The 19,682-nt window shown below is 46.7% G+C and overlaps 1 protein-coding gene across 1 annotated transcript in view; it reads left to right on the top strand.

Annotated features, from left to right (window-relative positions):
* Snta1 (syntrophin alpha 1) overlaps window positions 1–19,682 on the top strand; it is a 39,438-nt gene that overhangs the window by 12,214 nt on the left and 7,542 nt on the right. Inside the window, exon 3 of the mRNA XM_045157750.1 lies at window positions 17,244–17,448. Coding sequence (XP_045013685.1) covers window positions 17,244–17,448 — 205 coding nt within the window. The remainder of the gene's footprint in view (window positions 1–17,243; window positions 17,449–19,682) is intronic.

Below are 19,682 nucleotides of genomic sequence, written 5' to 3'. Positions count from 1 at the left end.
ATGGGCACACCAGGGCCTCTAGCCACTGTAAGTGAACTCCAGACGCATGTGCTACTTTGTGCAGCTGGCTTAAGTAGTTACCAGGGAATCAGACCTGGGTTCTTAGGCTTCACAGGCCTTTGTTACCATGCTCTTTTTTTTTTTGGTTTTTCAAGGTAGGGTTTCACTGTAGCCCAGGCTGACCTGGAATTTACTATGTAGTCTCAGGGTGGCCTTGAATTCATAGTGATTCTCCTACCTCTGCCTCCCGAGTGCTGGGATTAAAGGTGTGTGCCACCACCCCCGATTCCTCAGTTTTTTTTTTTTTAATAAATTATTTACTTATTTGAGAAAGAGAGGTAGATAGATAGAGAGAATGGGTGGCTCTAGCCACTGCAAATGAACTGATGCATGCATCACCTTGTATATCTGGCTTATGTGGGTCTTGTACTTCTCACTTTCTTTGTACTTGAAGTCTCTTTGCCCTGGTCTCTTGGGCATAACATTCTGATGGAAAGAGGTGAGTTTTCCCAAGACAGTATGAAGTGTGGCTGGTGGTCGGGTGTTGGTCAGGGAGCTGTGTTCAGGAATCTCCACGTTTCAGGTGTGATCTGAAAAGCCTAAAGGAAAGGAGGGTGCTGGGTTGTGCCTGGCCTTGAGGCTGAGGAATTTGTGAAGCAGCTTAGGATCTGGCAGGTCCTCCAGTCTGGAGCCAGGGTTCCTGGGAGCTTCCCTGGGCTCGAGTTTCCCCTGGGAGCCTGATCACTGGCCACTTTGTCCAGAACTTCCCCAGCCCTAGCCTACTCCTGAGGCTACTTCCAAGAGCCATGGAAGGCTAGCCTGTCTTTTGGTGGATGTGAACTTGGCAAGGCAGCTAGGCATCTTTTCTGGGCCCTGAAACTTGGTGGCACAGAATTCTCTGAGAATGTCCTGGAAGAACAGATGCTGCCAATGGACTCTAGGCATCTCCAGAGCCCTCCTTCCCTGACTTCATTTAAATGGGGCTCAGTTGGCTCTTAGAAGCAACGCTAGTCTACCTTGTGGGACCTTTCATCTGCTAGGTCAGGGATCTGTACAAATGTTCTCTCTCAGCCACAGAGATGTGTTTGTGACAGCCTGGGCACAAGCTGGCAGCCAACACGCCTCTGTCTGCTGCTTAGAGAGGACCATTGTGTGTGCAGATCTCATGCCAGGACCAGCCTGGGCCCTTGGAGACCAGGCCAGAGGGAAAGAGGGAAGCTAAAAGGAAAATGTCCTTTTCATCCCTTCTCCATTGTGACTGGCCACACTAACAGCGGTGAGTCTGTCATGCATTGAAAATAATGCTAAGGAACAGTAAAAACTAATAAAGTAAATTTTAGCCAGGCATGGTGGCTCATGCCTTTAATCCCAGCACTTGGGAGGCAGGGGTAGGAGGATCATTGCCAACCTGAGCATACATAGTAAATTCCAGGTCAGCCTGAGCCACAGTGAAACCCTACCTCAAAAAAAAGAAAATAAAATAGGGCTGGAGAGATGGCTTAGCGCTTAAGCGCTTGCCTGTGAAGTCTAAGGACCCCGGTTTGAGGCTCAACTCCCCAGGACCCACGTTAGCCAGATGCACAAGGGGGCACACGCGTCTGGAGTTCGTTTACAATGGCTGGAGGCCCGGGCGTGCCCATTCTCTCTCTCTCTCTCTCTCTCTCTCTCTCTGCCTCTTTCTTTCTCTGTCACTTTCAAATAAATAAAAATAAACAAAAAAATAAATAAGTAAAATAAATAAATAAAGTAAGTGTTAGTTCTTTGTGTAAAGTAGGATAGGTACTTGTCTCACAGAGACTGGGCTTTTCAAAGGCAGAAGCACAAGCTGGGTGGGGTGGCAATTAATTCTAGGTCCTCCAGAGGCTGAAACAAGAAAGTCACTTGAATCTAGGAGTTCAAGACCACCCTAGGCAACATCGTGAGACTCTGTCTTAAGAAAAGAAAAGAAAAATTGCCGGACATGATGGCTAATGCCTTTAATTTCAGCACTCGGGAGGCAGAGGTAGGAGGATCACCATGATTTCAAGGCCACCCTGAGACTATATCATAGTGAGTTCCAGGCCAACCTGGGCTAGAGTGAGACCGTACCTTAAAAAATAAACAAAGAACTAAGAAAGAAAGAAAAGGAAGGACCTTGGTAGTCGGCTCAGTGGCTGAAGGTGTTTGCGTGCAGAGCCTGCCGGCCTGGGTTTGATTTCCCAGAACCTATGCAAAGCAAGATACACAAAGTGACACATGCGTCTGGAGTATGTTTGCAGTGACAGGAGGCCCTGGCACGTCCATAATCTGTCAGTCTCACTCTCTCAAATAAGTAAAAAAAAAAAAAAAAAGTTGTTATTTTCAAGATCGGGTCTCACTTTATCCCAGGCTGACGTGGCACTTACTTTGTAGTTCCAGGCTGGCCTCAAACTCAATGTGACTCTTCTACCTCTGCCTCCTGAGTTCTGGGACTAAAGGTGACTATGCCTGGCATAAGTAAATTTTTAAAATTTTTATTTATTTATTTATTTGAGAGAGAGAGAGAGAGAGAGAGAGAGAGAGAGAGAGAGAGAGAATGGGCACGCCAGGGCCTCCAGTCACTACAAGTGAACTCCAGACGCATGCGCCCCCTTGTGCATCTGGAGTACGTCGGTCCTGGGGAGTTGAACCTGGGTCCTTTGGCTTTGCAGGCAGACGCCTTAACTGCTAAGCCATCTCTCCAGCCCCAAAGGTTTTTTTTTTTTTTTAAATTTTTATTAACAACTTCCATGATTATAAAAAATATCCCATGGTAATGTCCTCCCTCCCCTCAAGTACATATTTTAAGAGAAAAAGAAAGGACACAAGCATACAGTAGCTTGCAAATAATTGTACATGCTAAAGTGCTGCATATGAGCCCGGGTGTGGTGGCGCATGCCTTTAATCCCAGTATTCAGGAGGCAGAGGTAGGAGGATCAATGTGAGTTCAAGGCCATGCTGAGAACTACCTAGGGAATTTCAGGTTAGCCTGGGCTAGAGCGAGACACTACCTTGAAAAACCAAAAAAAAAAAACCCAAAAACCCCAAAAAACAAAAAAAGGCAGCATGTAGTAATCAGAGTCACTGCTATCACCATTTTACAGACAGTTGCCAGGGCCTCATGCATGCTGAGCAGGCACTGGACCAGAGTACACCCCAGTCCTGTAAACTGTCTGGCAGCAAAAGCCATGAACACTTTGTTTCTGAGCTCCAGGGCCTGGCACTGATCCCAGCACATCTTTGATCGTTGACGTTTGGGGAATAATCAGTCGGCTATGTGTCTGACCTTTTCTGCTTTCCCTTTAACCTTTGGGATTTCAGTTACCCTTCCTACACGTTTCCACAGGGCTTACTCCGGCTTGATGACTTTTTTAGACCCCTGGGTCAGCCCGCTGCTAGCTCCTTCCCTGGGAGATGGACATTGCTGCACAATCTGGCCCCGTGCATTACCAGCTTCAGGAAGCTGAATATAGCTAATTTGGGGTCCCCCAGGTCAGCCAATCTAAGTGTGCTGTGCCCCCAAGGTGTATGAGGGAACTTCTGTTCCAGGAACAGGCATAAACTGAAGACCCTGTCCAGGTCTCACGGGACTCCAGAGATCTGTTATTCTGATCGTTGTTTGAAAGGGAACATTTATTTGACTGCACACACCTAACTTTGGATCACGTGACTCCCCACAGTTGAAACTTGGCCTAATCCAGCCTTGGCCTGATCTGTGTCTCTCTGGAGGCCAGCCCTGCTTAGCCGTGTGACCCTGTCTGCTGGCAGAGGCAGAGGAAATAATGATAATAATTACCATGGTAGTATCTGTTAGCTATTGAGCATCCCCTGTGTGCCAAGTGACTTCCATGTTATTTCACTGAATTCTTTTTTTTTTTTTTTCAAGGTAGGGTCTGGCTCTGGCCCAGGCTGACCTGGAATTCACTCTGTAGTCTGATGGTGGCCTTGAACTCACAGGCGATCCTCCTACCTCTGCCTCCCGAGTGCTGGGATTAGAGGTGTGTACCACCGCCCCCAGCTTCATTGAATTCTTAATGCATCTCCATGAATCATGCACGTTGTTAACCCCATTTTACAGATGAAGACATTGAAACTAAGAGTTGACATCATTTGCCCAAGATCATCTGGCACAGATAGATTTTGGGCTCGATTTCTCAGAAACCAGTATTCATATTCTTCAAGTTATGTCTGCTCTCTGAGGCCCTGTCTACCTGTCTATCCATTAAAGAAGGATAGTAGCCCATCTCATTGAATTGGTGAAAATGAAGTTGAATGTGTTTGAGAGAACTGTTTGGCACTTGGTATCTAGTAAGTACTCAATAAGTGCTTCTTCCTCCCATAACTGAGATCCGAGAATTCTGAATCTGGCTTCCTGAGTTGATAAGGGCCTTATCTCTAAATCTGGGAAATATATTTTATATATACTCTAAATATATATTTATATATAGTGTAATATATATATAATGTATAATGTATTATGGGCTGGATAAATGGCTTAGCGGTTAAGGCACTTGCCTGCAAAGCCTAAGGACCCAAGTTTGATTCCTTAGTCCCCATGTAAGCCAGATGTACAAGATACACAAAATGGTGCATGTGTCTGGAATTCATTTGCAGCAGCTGGAGGCCCTGACGTGCCCGTTCTCTCTCTATCTACCTCTCTCTTTCTCTCTTTCAAACAAATAAATAAATATTATAGTTTGAATATTTATTTATTTTTATTATTATTGTTTTTTTTTTTTTTTTGAGATAGGGTCTTAGTCTAGCACAGGTTGACCTGGAACTCACTCTGTAGTCTCAGGCTGGCTTCAAACTCAAGTGATCTTCCTACCTCTGCCTCCCAAGTGCTGGTATTAGAGGCATGTGCCACCACATGTGGCTTTAATTTATTATTACACACTAGGATCTCCTGCCACTGCAAGTGAACTCCAGACACATGAGCCACTTTGTGTATCTGGCTTTATGTGGGTATTGGGGAATTCACTCTATAGTCCCAAAACTCATGGTGATCCTCCTACCTCTCTCTGCCTCTTTTTTTTTTATTTTTTATTTTTTTGGTTTTTCGAGGTTGGGTCTCACTCTAGCCTAGGCTGACCTGGAATTCACTATGGAGTCTCAGGGTGGCCTCGAACTCATGGCGATCCTCCTACCTCTGCCTCCCAAGTGCTGGGATTAAAGGCATGCGCCACCACGTCCGGCTCTCTCTGCCTCTTGAGTGCTGAGATTAAAGGTGTGTTCCATCATACCTGGCCTCTCTGGCAGGCTTTTTTTTTTTTTTTTTTTTTTGAGGTAAGGTCTCACTCTAGCTCAGGCTGACCTGGAATTCACTATGTTGTCTGTCTCAGGTGTCTCAGGGTGGCCTTGAACTCACAGTGATCCTCCTACCTCTGCCCCCCCGAGTGCTGGGATTAAAGGCATGTGCCACCATGCCAGGTTTTTTTTTTTAAAATCTTTTTTATTTAAGAGAGAGAGAGAATGGGCATGCCAAGGCCACTAGCTACTGCAAACAAACTCCAGACACATGTACCACTTTGTACATCTGGCTTTATGTGGACCCTGGGGAATTGAACCTGCGTTATTAGGCTTTGGAGGCAAGTGCCTTAACCACTCAACCATCTTCTGAGCCTTCATGTCTTTTTCTTTTTCTTTTTTGGTGTGTATGCTGTTTGTGGCCTACTGAGTTTAATCAGGGTTTCCTACATGCACATGGGTGAGTTATTTACTAGAGCATGGAGAACTTCCCAGTGGCTACACCACACTGTTGATGTTTTTGCACATTTTTTTCATGAGTTTCTGTGATTGTTTAATTTTGGGGAGCAGGGTTTCACTGCAGGCCAGACTGACCTGGAATTTACTCTATAGTCCTGTCTGGCCTCCACAGTGATCCTCCTACCTCAATCTCCTTGGGTGCTGGGGTTAAAGGGGTGGGCCACCATGTTTGGCTTTCTCTTTATTTTTATTTTCTTATGTTCATTATTTATTTGTTTATTTGAGAGTGACAGAGACAGAAAGAGGGATTGAGAGAGAGACAGGGAGAGGGAGAGGGAGAATGGGCATGCCAGGGCTTCCAGCCACTGTAAGCAAACTCCAGTTGCGTGTGCCCCCTTGTGCATCTGGCTTACGCGGGTCCTGGGGAGTTGAGCCTCGAACTGGGGTCCTTAGGCTTCACAGGCAAGTGCTTAACTGCTAAGCCATCTCTCCAGCCCTCTATTTATTTTTATATATTTATTTATTTGACAGAGAAAGAGGGAGAGAGAGGGAGAGAATGGGTGGTCCAGGGCCTCCAGCCACTGGAAATGAACTCCAGATGCGTGTGCCCCCTTGTGCATCTGGCTAACGTGTATCCTGGGGCATGGAACCTGGGTCCTTTGGCTTTTCAGGCAAATGCCTTAACCACTAAGCCATCCCTCCAGCCCTGGCTTTCTTATTTATTTAGTTAGTTTTTAGTTTTTTGAGGTAGGTCCTCACTCTAGCCCAGGCTGACCTGGAATTCACTAGGTAGTCTCAGGGTGTCCTCGAACTTACAGTGATCCTCCTACCTCTGCCTACCAAGTGCTGGGATTAAAGGTGTGTGCTACCAGGCCTTTTTTTTTTTTTTTTAATACTTTCATCTGGGCTGGAGAGATGGCTGAGAGGTTAAGGCATTTACCTGCAAAGCCTAATGACCTGAGTTCGATTCCCCAGTACCCATGTAAAGCCAGATACAAAGTGGCAGATGTGTCTGGAGTTCCATTGCAGCAGCTGGAGGCCCTGGTGCACCCACTCTACCTGTCTCTCTTCTCTCTATCTCTCTCTGCTTACAAATAAATAAACATTTAAAAATATTTTTTATTTATTTGCCGGAGAGAGAGAGACTCACAGAGAGAAAGTGCGGGCTCATCAGGTCCTCCTGCCACTGCAAACGAACTCCAGAAACATACACCACTTTGTGCATCTGGCTTTACGTGGGCACTGGGGAATCAAACCGAAGCCATACGGCTTTGCAAATCAGTGCCCTTAACTGCTGAGCCATCTCTCCCCATCCCTTGCTAGGTAGCACAAGCTGCCTTCAAACCTGGGATCCTCCTACTGTGGCCTCCTCAGTGCTAGGATTGCAGATGTGGGCCACCATGCCTGGCTCATTGATTCATCTAGCAGATAGTTATGAACCCCTGCCTTAACTGGCCAGGACTTGATGCAGACATCAGGGAAGAGTCATGTCTGCCAGCTAGGGAGCTCACGTCTTGTTCTTTGCTCCCCTCTGCTCATGGACATTAATCTTGTCCATAGCCTCTTGCATCATAGAAAAGCCTGCTGTGACCTTTCCGTGCACTTGTGAACATGAACCCGAAGTGTGGTTTCCAGAAGGGGGATTGTTAGGTCACAGGGTTTATATGCCTGTAGAATCTCGCCACAGGCCATCCCTTCACATCTGTAATATCACAGGCGTGGTAACATGAGATTTTTATCCCCAAGGTGTGGAGCTTGGTCTCTCCTGGTCAGCCGTGTGGCTAGGCCCTTGCTACTGAGCTTGCCAGGGTTCAGGAACTATTTTTAGTCAGCCTTGCTCGGCCAGCAGATCCTTAAAGGTTATCCATTCCAGGCCTGTTGGACTCCAAAGTCCTATCCTCACCTTCCAGGTTAGACGTGGGAGAGGGCAGTGTGTGTGTGTGTGTGGGGGGGGGGGTGGACGACTCTCACAATACCCTTTTGAGGGCTGGAGAGATGGCTTAGCGGTTAAGTGCTTGCCTGTGAAGCCTAAGGACCCCGGTTCGAGGCTCGGTTCCCCAGGTCCCACGTTAGCCAGATGCACAAGGGGGCGCACACGTCTGGAGTTCGTTTGCAGAGGCTGGAAGCCCTGGCGCGCCCATTCTCTCTCTCTCTCCCTCTATCTGTCTTTCTCTCTGTGTCTGTCACTCTCAAATAAATAAATAAATTATTTAAAATAATACCCTGTTGAGATAGATAGCATTTCAGAGCTTGTCACACAGGCAAAGAAACTGAGGAAATGCCAAGGCCAAGAACAAATGACAGGGCCTGGATTTAAATCCTTATGTGTGTGGTACCACATCTTGTATCCATTCCCTTACACTGCTAGAACAAAGCAGAAGTCTAACCACAGTTCTATGAAAGATCTCTTCTGTGGCAGACAGGAAAAAGTACTTTAATACCTTCTGTGGTAGATATGTGTTAGTACCATTTTAAAACTTTTTTTGTTTTATTATTATTATTATTATTATTATTTTACTTATTTATTTGACAGCGACAGTCAGAGAGAGATAGAGAATGGGCACACTAGGGCCTCTAGCCACTGCAAATGAACTCCACATGCATGTGCCACCTTGTGCATCTGGCTTACGTGGGTCCTGGGGAATCGAGCCTCGAACTGGGGTCCTTAGGCTTCAAAAGCAAGCGTTTAACCACTAAGCCATCTCTCCAGCCCTCTTAGTACCATTTTAAAATTGAGAAAATAGTGCTGGGTGTGGTGATGCACACCTTTAATCCCAGCTCTCAGCAGGCTAAGTAGGAGGATCACCTTGAGGCCTTGCTGAGGCTACAGAGTGAGTTCCAGGTCAGCATGAGCTAGCGTGAGACCTTGTCCCTGAAACATATTCATACAAAATGGGAAGTAACTGGGCAAGGTGGCATATGCCTATAATCTCAGCACTTGGGAAGCTAATGTAGGAGGATCTCAAGTTTGAGGCCAGCCTAGATTGCATAGTGGGACCCTGTCTCAAAAGACCGGAAAAGGGCTGGAGGGATGGCCTATCAGCTAAGGCTCTTGCCAGCAAAGCCAGAGGACCCAGGTTCAGTTTCCCAGTACCCATGTAAAGTCGGATGCACAAGGTGTCCCATGCATCTAGAGTTCATTTGCAGTGGGTAGAGGCCCTGGTGTGTCCATCTCTGTATATATCTGTTTTTTTCTCTGTCTTAAATAAATACGTAAAATATTAAAAAAAAAAAAAAGACCAGAAAAAATGTAGGCTAGAGATGGAAAGATGGCTCAGCAGTTAAAGGACCTTGTTTGCACAGCATGACAACCTAGGTCCAATTCCCCAGTACCCGTGTAAAGCCAGATACACAAAGTGGCTCATGGGTCTGGATATTGTGAGCAATGGCACTAAGCTGTGGCTTAACCATTCCCCCCACCCCTTCTCTCTCTTTTTCTGCTTGCAAATAAATAAATAATGCAGGGAAGGTTCGCTCAGTGGTTGAGGGTGCTTGCTGCGCAAGCCTGGTGGTGGCTGGGGGTTGAAGGCCCAGGATCCATGCAAGCTGGAGGCAGTGCTGCCTGTAGTCCCGGGGCACCCCCAGCAAGATGGGAGGCAGGGACAGGAAAATCCCAGAGGCTCGCAGGCCAACCCGCCCGACGTTCACAGTGACGAACAAGGGAGCCTTTGTCTCAAATGAGGTAGAAGGTGAGGACTGACATCTGAGGTTGTCCTCTGACCTCCATATGCACCCTGTGTACCCGTGCCCTACATCATACTTACACACAAAGAACAAAGGGGGAAATCAAGGCTCACAGAGGCTGAGTCATATAGTAAAGGTGTATATATGTGTGTGTGTTTTTGTTTTTGGTTTTTTTTTTTTTTTTTTGGTTTTGTTTTTCGAGGCAGGGTCTCACTGTAGCTCAGGCTGACGTGAAATTCACTATGTAGTCTCAAGGTGGCTTCGAACTCACGGTGATCCTCCTACCTCTGCCTCCAGAGTGCTGGGCTCAAAGGCGTGCGCCACCATGCCCGGCTCTCTGTATGTATGTTTATTTGTTTTGTTTCTCGAGGTCAGGTCTCACTGTAACCCAGGCTGACCTGGATTTCACTCGGTAGTTCCAGGCTGGTCTGGAACTCACTGCCATCCTCCTACCTCTGCCTCCCAAGTGCTGGGATTAGAGCGCTACGCCCTAGAATAAGGATCTTAAACCAAGACTGCCTCACTCCGGAGCTAACATTCGGTCTTCCTGCTCCAGCCTCAGAAGCTCCAGGCCTTTTAATACCCATTCATTTCACAAATGTCTCTTCTTTCTTCCCCCACTCCTCCCTTGCTTCCTTCCTTCCCTTCTCAAGAGTGTTGGACATAGCAGGCAAGTACTCTTACTACCAAGCCATACCCACCCAGCCTCATCCCCAAACAGCTTTTGTTTCGAGAAAAGCCTCAAAATGTAGCCTAGGCCAGCCTCGAGTGCTTCGTCTTCGTACCTCAGGCTCCGGTGCTGGGATTGCTGGCACGTACCGCCATGCCTGGCTTGCCTAACCTTGGTCACCAATGTCCTGGTATAGGTCAGGTTCTAAGTATAAGCTGGGTGCACCTCGGCAAACCTGCGGATGGGTTCCTGTGTTCACGGTATTGACATTTGAGGTAGAGAAGAAAGGCCCTAGAGCAGTAAACAAATGAGTTGATGGTGTAATTTCAAATAGGGAACACATACACAACAGCTTGGATTTAGCTGACAGGCTTCCCTGCTGTCAAGCCTCCAGGCCAGGCAGAACAATCAGACACTTGTTGAGCCTTGGTATGTGTTCTGGGGGTGCCATGTTGAGCCGAAACAAATGTATCTCTGTCAGCAGTGCATAGGCAACTCCATAACCCTCAATTACAGAGTAGGGGACATGATCCTGCTGTCTCTGTCCCTTGAGTTTTTTTTTTTTTCTTTTTTTTAAAAACAACATTTTATTAGCTGGGCGTGGTGGCTCACGCCTTTAATACCAGCATTTACTTGGGAGGCAGAGGTGGGAGGATGCTGTGAGTTCAAGGCCACCCTTAGGTTACATAGTGAATCCCAGGTCAGCGTGGCCTAGAGGGAGACCCTACCTCACACAAAAAAAAAAATTATATTTTTGAGAGAGAAAGATGCAGATAGAATTAGCCCTCCAGGGCCTCTAGCCACTGTAATGAATGAACTCCAGACTTGTACACCACCTTGTGCATCTGGAATTATGTGGGTACTGGGAGATTGAATCAGGATCCTTAGGCTTCTCAGGCAAGTGCCTTAACCACTAAGCCATCTCTCCAGCAAATAGCCTCCCCTCCCCCACTGAATTTCTAGTGTGGAAAATCTTTTTTTTTCTAAATTAAAAATTTTTTTTAAATTATTTATTTATTTGAAAGTGACAGATATAGAGAGAGAAAGAGACAGAAAGAGAGAAAGAATGGGCATGCCAGGGCCTCTAGCCTCTGCAAACGAACTCCAGATGCGTGCACCCCCCTTGTACAGCATCTGGCTGATGTGGGTCCTGGGGAACAGAGCCTCGAACCAGGGTCCTTAGGCTTCACAGGCAAGCACTTAACCACGAAGCCATCTCTCCAGCCCTTTTTTGGTGTTTTGAGGTGGAGTCACACTGTAGCTCAGGCTGACTTGGAATTCACTGTGTAGTCTCAGGGTGGCCTCCAGCTCTGAACTCACGGCAATCCTCCTTCCTCTGCCTCCCCAGTGCTGGCATTAAAGCTGCGCGCCACCACACCTGACCCCTAGTGGAATCTTTTCTTGGCTCCTGGGGCCAGAAATGGGCTCTAGCTTTCCTCCTTTGCAAAGCTGGAAGGCACTGGGGATTGGATCTCTGTATCTGCCCCAGCTTCCGATGTGAGCTTTTCCAGAGTCCTGGACCAGGACTTGGCTGGGGAGGACGTGGACTCTGGCTGGGTCTATCCTTGTCGACTGAGAAATGCTGGCCACCAGCCATGGTCATGCCCTCAGTTCCGGAGGCCACAGCCCGTGGGTAGCCCCGCCCTGCCTGGTTGGGCGAGTCAGGCAGAAATGAGAGTGGGGTGGAGACTTCGGGGCTGGGCTATTTATGGCCAAACTCTGGGGCCCCCAGGTCCCCACCCCCACTGTGGGAGAGGCCACTTGGTCTGTGAAATCCAAGCCCTGTTTCTGGCACCAGCTGGTGTTTTCTCCATTTATAGCGTGTTCTTTCGGGAATGGAGAAAGAGGACCCAGTTCTGGGACAGCCGGGCAAGCGGGGATTCCAGCGGTTTCTCTGGCTTCGGAGTTGACAAATGTTCATTTGCTGAGCGTGTAGCATATGAGCCCCTGCTAGATTCTGGGGACACTGAGATGAGTCACATGAGGTCCCTGCCCTTACAGCGCTCCTGCCAGGTGGGAGACACTGACCCCACATGGATCATTGAGCCGAGGGGACTGTGGGGGTCAGGGGTGGCTCAGGCACAGATTGAGTGTCTGGGAGGGCTTCCTAATGGGGGTGTCATCTGAGTTGGATCGGACCACTGGGCTATGCATCTTGCTCAGTGAGCCTGTCCTGGTCTGGCATTTATTTCTCCATTCATAGAACACTGAGTTGGGCTTCTAGTCAGATTTAGTTTTTGTTCTTTAGGCATGCCCAATTTGATAGGGAAGACAGCCCCAACAGATCAAATGATACCAGAGTCCTAGGAAGTGTGGGTAAAGGAAGTAGATAGGGACAACTGCTTCTGTTTTGAGCCCCTAATGTACCACTTGTTTCTACGTTATCTCACTTAATTTTAACATGTCTTGGAGGTAGATACCCTCTCCCTCTCCTTCATCTTGCTGAGTAGCCCTGGCTGGCTTGGAACTCACTATGCAGACCAGGTTAGACCTGAACTTTTGGTAATGCTCCTGCCCTCTGCCTTTGCTGTGTAATCCAGGCTGGCCTTTGAATTCTTAGTCTTTCTGCCACAGCCTCTCAAATGCTCAGAGGCTTCAGGATGCTTTTGACTTCAGGTAACAGAAACTTAAAGAATTTTTCTCCTCAGGTATGGTGGCACACACCTTTAATCCCAGCACTTGGGTGGCAGAGGTAAGAGGTTCACCATGAATTCGAGGCCATTATGAGACTACATAGTGAATTCCAGGTCAGCCTGAGCTAAAGTGAGACCCTGCCTCAAAACACCCCGCACTCAAAAAAAAAAAAAAAAAAAAAAGACAAAACTGGGGCTAGAGAGGTGGATCAGTGGTTAATGTGCTTATTTATAAAGCCTAACGACCCAAGTTCAATTCCCCAGGGCCTGTTGAAGCCAGATGCACAAGTTAGCACATGTGTCTGGAGTTTGTAGTGGCTAGAGGTCCTTGAGTACCCATTCTGTCTCTCAAATAAATAAACAAACAAACAAATAAATAAATATATAAAAAAGAGAAATAATTAGATTGTGGATTTAACTAAGTGGTAGATTATTTTCCTACCCTATATAGGCCTTGGGTTTAATCTCAGCACAAATAAAAAAAAGAAAGAAAGAAAATAACCAAAATGTTTTGTTATTGATCAGCCTTAATTGTTCTTTTTCTTCTAATTTCCGCCTCTCCCAGTACTGAAGATTGAACCAGGGTCTTGTGAGAGCTAGGCAAGCTCTGTGACGCTCACGTCCTCAGCCCCCTAAGTTCATTTGTAATGGCTGCCATCAAAGCCTGATTGAGCAGTGGTATCTTCCATGAAGGAGGAATAAAGAAGTGGTGACAAAAGTGTCATGTGCTTACCATCCTAGGGCCAGCCCAAGGCCTGGCACAGCCAGTACTCACAAAAGCCAGCTATCCCTGAACCTTTCTGTCATTGTGTTACCTTCCTGTCTGCCATTGCTGGTGAGATTTCCTCTTCTAGGAAGGCGTGGGGTCTTGGGTCCTTAAACTGGGCTCTAATCAGGATTCCTTTTTTTTTTTTTTTTTTCAAGGTAAGGTCTCTCTCTAGCTCAGGCTGACCTAGAATTCACTATGTAGTCTCAGGGTGGCCTCAAACTCACTGCGATCCTCCCCACCTCTGCCTCCCAAGTGCTGGGATTAAAGGTGTGCACCACCATGCCTGGCTAGATTCCTTTTGTTAAAATTTTATTTGTAAGCAGAGAGAGGCAATGTGCTCACAAGGGCTTAATGCCATTGCAGACGAACTCTAAATGCATGCATTGGATTGTACATCTGGCTTTACCTGGGTCCTGAGGAATCAAACCAAGGTTGTTAGGCTTTGCAGGTAAGTGTTTTAAGCACAGAGCAATCTCTCCAGCCATTTTTTTTAAGGTAGAATTTCATTCTAGCTCAGGCTGACCTAGAATTCACTATGTAATTTCAGGGTAGACCTGAACTCATGGCGATCCTCCTACCTCTGCCTCTTGAGTGCTAGGATTAAAGGCATGTGTCACCACTCCTGGCTAATTTTTGATATCTTTTTAAATTTTAATTTATTTTTTTTGTTTTGTTTTTTATTGTAGGGTTTCACCCTAGCCACGGCTGACCTGGAATTCACTGTATAGTCTCAGGATGGTCTTGAACTCACAGTGATCCGATCCTCTTACCTCTGCTTCCCCAGTGCTGGGATTAAAGGCATGAACCACCACACCTGGCTTCTTAAATATTTTTTAGATCTTTTATTTTAAAAAATATTTATTTAAGAGAGAGGGAGAGAGAAAGAGGCAGATGAGAGAGAGAATGGGCACACCAGGGCCTCCAGCCGCTGCAAACAAACTCCAGATGCATGTGCCACCCTCTGTATCTAGCTTATGTGGGTACTGGGGAATTGAATCTGGGTCCTTAGGTAACTTCCTCAACTACTAAGTCATCTCCCCAACCCCTAAATCTTTTATTTATTTATTTCAGACTGAGAGGGAGGGAGAAAGAGAGGGGGGAGAGAGAATGTGTGTACCAGGGCATCTAGCCACTGCAAATGAACTCCAGATATATGTGCTACCTTGTGCATCTAGTTTATGTGGGTCCTTTGGCTTTGCAAGCAGATGCCTTACCTGCTAAGCCATCTTTTCAGCCCTGCTTTTTGTCTTTTGGGGTAGGTTTTCACTGTAGCCCAGGCTTACCCGAATTTACTATGTAGTCTCAGGCTAGCCTCGAACTCATAGAGATTCTCCTACTTCTGCCTCCTGAGTGCTGGGATTAAAGGCATGTGCCACCATGCCTGGTGACCCCTATTTTTTAAAAACATATTTTATTTATTTATTTGATAGAGTGAGTATGGGTATGCCATGCCCTCTTGACTATAAAACAAACTCCAGATGCATGTACCACTTTGTGTATCTGGCTTCACATGGGTACTAGGGAATTGAACTTGGGCCATCAGGCTTTGCAAGCAAGAGCCTTTAATTGCTAAGCCATCAGGGTCTCCAGCCATTGCAAACAAACTCCAGATGTGTGTGCCCCCTTGTGCATCTGGCTTACGTGGGTCCTGGAGAGTTGAACTGGTATCCTTTGGCTTTGCAGACAAACTCCTTAACCACTAAGCCATCTCTCCAGCCCACTTTTTCTTAAAAATATATTTTATTTATTTATTAGAGAGAGAGAGAGAGAGAGATTGGGCACGCCGGGGCCTCCAGCCACTGCAAACAATGCATGTACCCGCTTGTGCATCTGGCTTACATGGGTCCTGGAGAGTCAAACCAGGATCTTTTAGCTTTGCAGGGAAACACCTTAACTGCTACCCACTGATCTATTTTTCTTCCTCTTCTCACTGCCTCCTCTTTCTATTTAAGACAGTATCTCTTGTAGCCAAGGCTGGCCTTGAGCTCCTGATTCTCCAGTCTGTACTTTCCAAGTGCTGAAACTACAGACATGCATTGCCATATCTGGCTTATTTTATTTTTCTTAATTTGAGACAGGGTATGGCTAAGTTGACCCAGACTAGACTCAAACTTGTGATCCTCTTACCTCTACCTCTTGAGTAGGTGGGATTATAGGCATGTGCTTATCACGCATAGTAAATGTTTTGCTTTCTTAGGTAATGATCTAAGACTGACTTTAGAAACTCTGAAATGACTGCAACTTGTTTATTTATATTCTGGACTGGCTGGAATATCTCTATTTTGATTGGACTTCCTTAAAGTGTGACTCATGTCCTTACGGTCAAGATGGTGCCCAATCAGTCTGGCCTCCAGGCGATGAAAGAACAGAGGGGAAAGGAACAGGTGGGCAGAACCAGGTCATGGCACTCATTCTTTCTTCTCTCATGCTAGTATCTAGAATTGGTAATATGGGTACTTATGGTTGCAAGAAAGCCTGGGAAATGAAGTCTTTTCTTTTTCTTATTTTAGAGAGAGAGAGAAAAAAAATTGGCACGCCAGGGCCTCAGCCACTGCAGTTGAACTCCAGATGCTTGTACCACCTAGTGGGCATGTGCAACCTTACACTTGTCTCTCGTTTGTACATCTGGCTTACATAGGATCTGGAGAGTCAAACATGGGTCCTTAGGCTTCACAGGCAAGCACCTTAACTGCTAAGCCATCTCTCCAGCCCAGAAATGAAATGAAGTCTTTTTTTTTTTTTTTTTTTTTTTTTGGTTTTTTGAGGTAGGGTTTCACTCTAGCTCAGGCTGACCTGGCATTCACTATGTAGTCTCAGGGTGGCCTCGAACTCATGGCAATCCTCCTACCTCTGCCTCCCGAGTGTAGTGCTGGGATTAAAGGCGTGCGCCCCCACTCCCGGCTGGAAATGAAGTCTTTAAGAGGCAATTACTCTGTTGGAAGATAATGAACACTTTTTGCCATATCACTGTCTCATTCAATTCCTCTTTTGGTAGATAAGAAGGATGAAGAGGCAGAGGTAAGCAGTAGGACAGTGGCTGAGCAGTTGTACCTCTCTTTATTTATTTATTTGTGTGTGTATGGGTGTGCATGCCATGGTGCACATTTGGGAGTTGGAGGACAGCCTCAAGGTGTCTAGGCTCCATTTTCTTTGAGACAAAGTCTCTTGCCATTGCGGGGGAACTGCCACACTGCAAATGGAAGTCAGACCAGCTGGCCTGCTATTCTCCTGGTTGGAATCACACAGATGCCTGGGCCACCTTCCATGTAGCTGTATATGTGAGTGCTGGGGGAATTGAACCCAGGCCAGCAGGCTTTGCAAGCAAGCACCTTTAACGATGCCCGTTTCCGTGTTTTTTCCCTCCCTTGCCTTGCTGTAGTTCTTTCTCATCCCCCTCCCCACTTCCTGAGTGCCCGGATGAGAGGCATGTGCCGCCTTGTCCAGTCCCTGTTGTCTGTTCTCTTTAAATGACCATCTGAGGGTCTAAACCTTCCTGCCGCCTAGGTTGGAACTTAGTCACTTGGCCACACCTTACTGCCAAGGAATCTGGAAAGTAGAGTCTTTCTTCTAAGTGATCATGTGTTCCTAAATCAGGTCAGGTGAGAAAATGGATACTGGCAGGCATCCAGTATATTCCGCCCCACTGCCCTGCCAGAGAATTTAGCTTAGACTGTGATCGTGCTAGGGAATGTAAATCAAGTTCTTGATTAACTAGTGATGATTGTGATGTGTGTTGCATGGGGCTCATGTCGCAGTGGTAACTGGTGACCTTTCTCCTGACCAGTCAAGTACATGAAGGAGGTCTCACCATATTTCAAGAATTCTGCCGGCGGGACCTCAGTCGGCTGGGAATCACCTCCCGCCTCACCTCTTCAGCGGCAGCCTTCCTCCCCTGGTCCCCAGCCCCGGAACCTCAGTGAAGCCAAACACATACCCTTGAAGATGGCATATGTTTCAAGGAGGTGCACCCCCACTGACCCGGAGCCCAGGTGAGGCTGGGGTGGGGGAACACTCAGATAACAGGATGCCCTGGTGTTATGCGATGTGACCACAGGAGAGAGGCCCTCGTGTTATATAAGTGGCAAACACAATTCCAGCAAATAGTAGGTGCTTAGGAACTAGGTCGAATGGATGCATGAGGGAATTTATAGGATGATAAAACTCAGATTGTCACATATTCCTCTTGCAAGTGCCCATCTGAGGAAGAACTTGGCCTGGGGAAGAGCCTTAGGGTACAGTCATGGCTTTCCTTGATTTTTCTTTGTTCTTTTATTTTTTTAAGGTTTTCAAAGTAGGGTCTCACTCTAGCCCAGGCTGACCTGGAATTCACTATGTAGTCTCAGGGTGGCCTTGAACTCACAGTGATCCTCCTGCCTCTGCCTCCCGAGTGCTGGGATTAAAGGTGTGCTATTGTTCTTTTCTTATTTATTTATTAAGGTTTAGGATTATTTTTATTTTTGTTTATTTATTTGACATAGAAAAAGGGAGAGAGAGAATGGGTGCGCCAGGGCCTCCAGCCACTGCAAATGAACTCCAGATGTATCCTTGTACATCTGGCTAACGTGGGTCTTGGGGAATTGAACCTGGGTCCTTTGGCTTTACAGGCAAATGCCTTAACCGCTAAGCCATCCCTCCAGCCCTATTTATTTATGTATTTATTTATTTTTAGGGATTGTAGCCCAGGCTGACCTGGAATTCACTATTAGTCTCAGGGTGGCCTCAAGCTCATGGCAATCCTCCTACCTCTGTGTCCTGAGTGCTGGGATTAAAGGCATGTTGCCATGCTGGACTATTTTTGTTTTTTCCAGGTAGGGTTTTGTTCCAGCCCAGGCTGGCCTGGAATTCACTACGTAGTCTTAGGCTGGCCCTGAACTCGCAACAGTCCTTCTACCTCTGCTTCGTGGGTGCTAGGATTAAAGGTGTGTACCAACATGCCTGGCTCTTTTCTTTCCTTTTTTTCCCCTAAAATATTTTTATTTATGTATTTATTTGAGAGAAAGGAAGAATAAGAAAGAGAGGAAGAGATGGATAGAGAGAATGGGCCTGCCAGGGCCTCCAACCACTGCAAACAAACTTCAGATGCATGTGCCACCCTGTGTATCTGCCTTACATGGGTACTAGGGAATAGAACCTGGGTCCTTAGGCTTTGAAGGCAAGTGCCTTAACCGCTAAGTCATCTCCGCAGCCCCTGGCTCTTTTCTTTTTTAAAAAGATTTATTTATTTACGAGGGGGGGAGAGAGAGAGAGAGAGAGAGAGAAAATGGGCACACCAGGGGCTCTAACCACTGCATATAAACTCATATGCATGTACCACCATGTGCAGCTGGCTTAAGTGGAACCTGGAGAATCAAACCTGGGTCCTTAGACTTCACAGGCAAGCACCTTAAGTGTTTAAGCCATCTCTCCAGCCCTCTTTTGGGGACTATTGTACCAAGAAAGGTTTACCTTTTATTTGTGTTGAGGCTTCCCTTTTCAGAGACTTCTGTGTGTGTCTGATGGGTCAGAACTGGGTCCCATGGTCAGACATAGCTGTGAGAGAATCTGGGAATTCAAGTATTTTGCTATCTAGTTCTGCAGTGGAAGAAGGCAGGTGAGGTGTGTGTGTGTGTGTGTGTGTGTGGATGTGTGTTGTGAGCCACTTTTCAGTTTCTGTCCCACTCCTCTAATGTAGAAATGCCAAGCAGGACTGAATCATGAATGTTCCATAACATATTTTGGATAAATTCTCCAGCACTCCTCTTGCTTTTTCCCTGAAACTCCTTCCATACTTGCTTATATACCATTTTATTTAACGAGAGAGAGAGAATTGGCACACTAGGGCCTCTAGCCACTGCAATAGAAATCCAGACACATGTCACCTTGTGTGCATGTGTGACCTTGTACCCATGCATCACATTGTGCATCTGGTTTATGGTGGTTCTGGGAAGTTGAACCTGGGTCCTTAGGCTTTGCAGGCAAGCACCTTAACCACTAAGCCTTCTCCAGCATGTGTGTGTGTGTGTGTGTGTTTTAAAGAAAGGGCAAGCTGGGCGTGGTGGCGTACGCCTTTAATCCCAACACTCGGGAGGCAGATGTAGGAGGATCCCTATGAGTATGAGGCCATCCTGGGACTACATAGTGAATTCCAGGTCAGCCTGGGCCAGAGTGAGATCCTGCCTCGAACAAAAGACCTGAGCCAGGCGTGGTGGCACATGCCTTTAATCCCAGCCCTCGGGAGGCAGAG

This window comes from Jaculus jaculus, chromosome 8, assembly GCF_020740685.1.
Source record: "Jaculus jaculus isolate mJacJac1 chromosome 8, mJacJac1.mat.Y.cur, whole genome shotgun sequence".
NCBI classification, from domain to species: domain Eukaryota; kingdom Metazoa; phylum Chordata; class Mammalia; order Rodentia; family Dipodidae; genus Jaculus; species Jaculus jaculus.
Note: the sequence above shows the minus strand (reverse complement) of the source record. Positions and strands in the feature narration are given on the sequence as shown.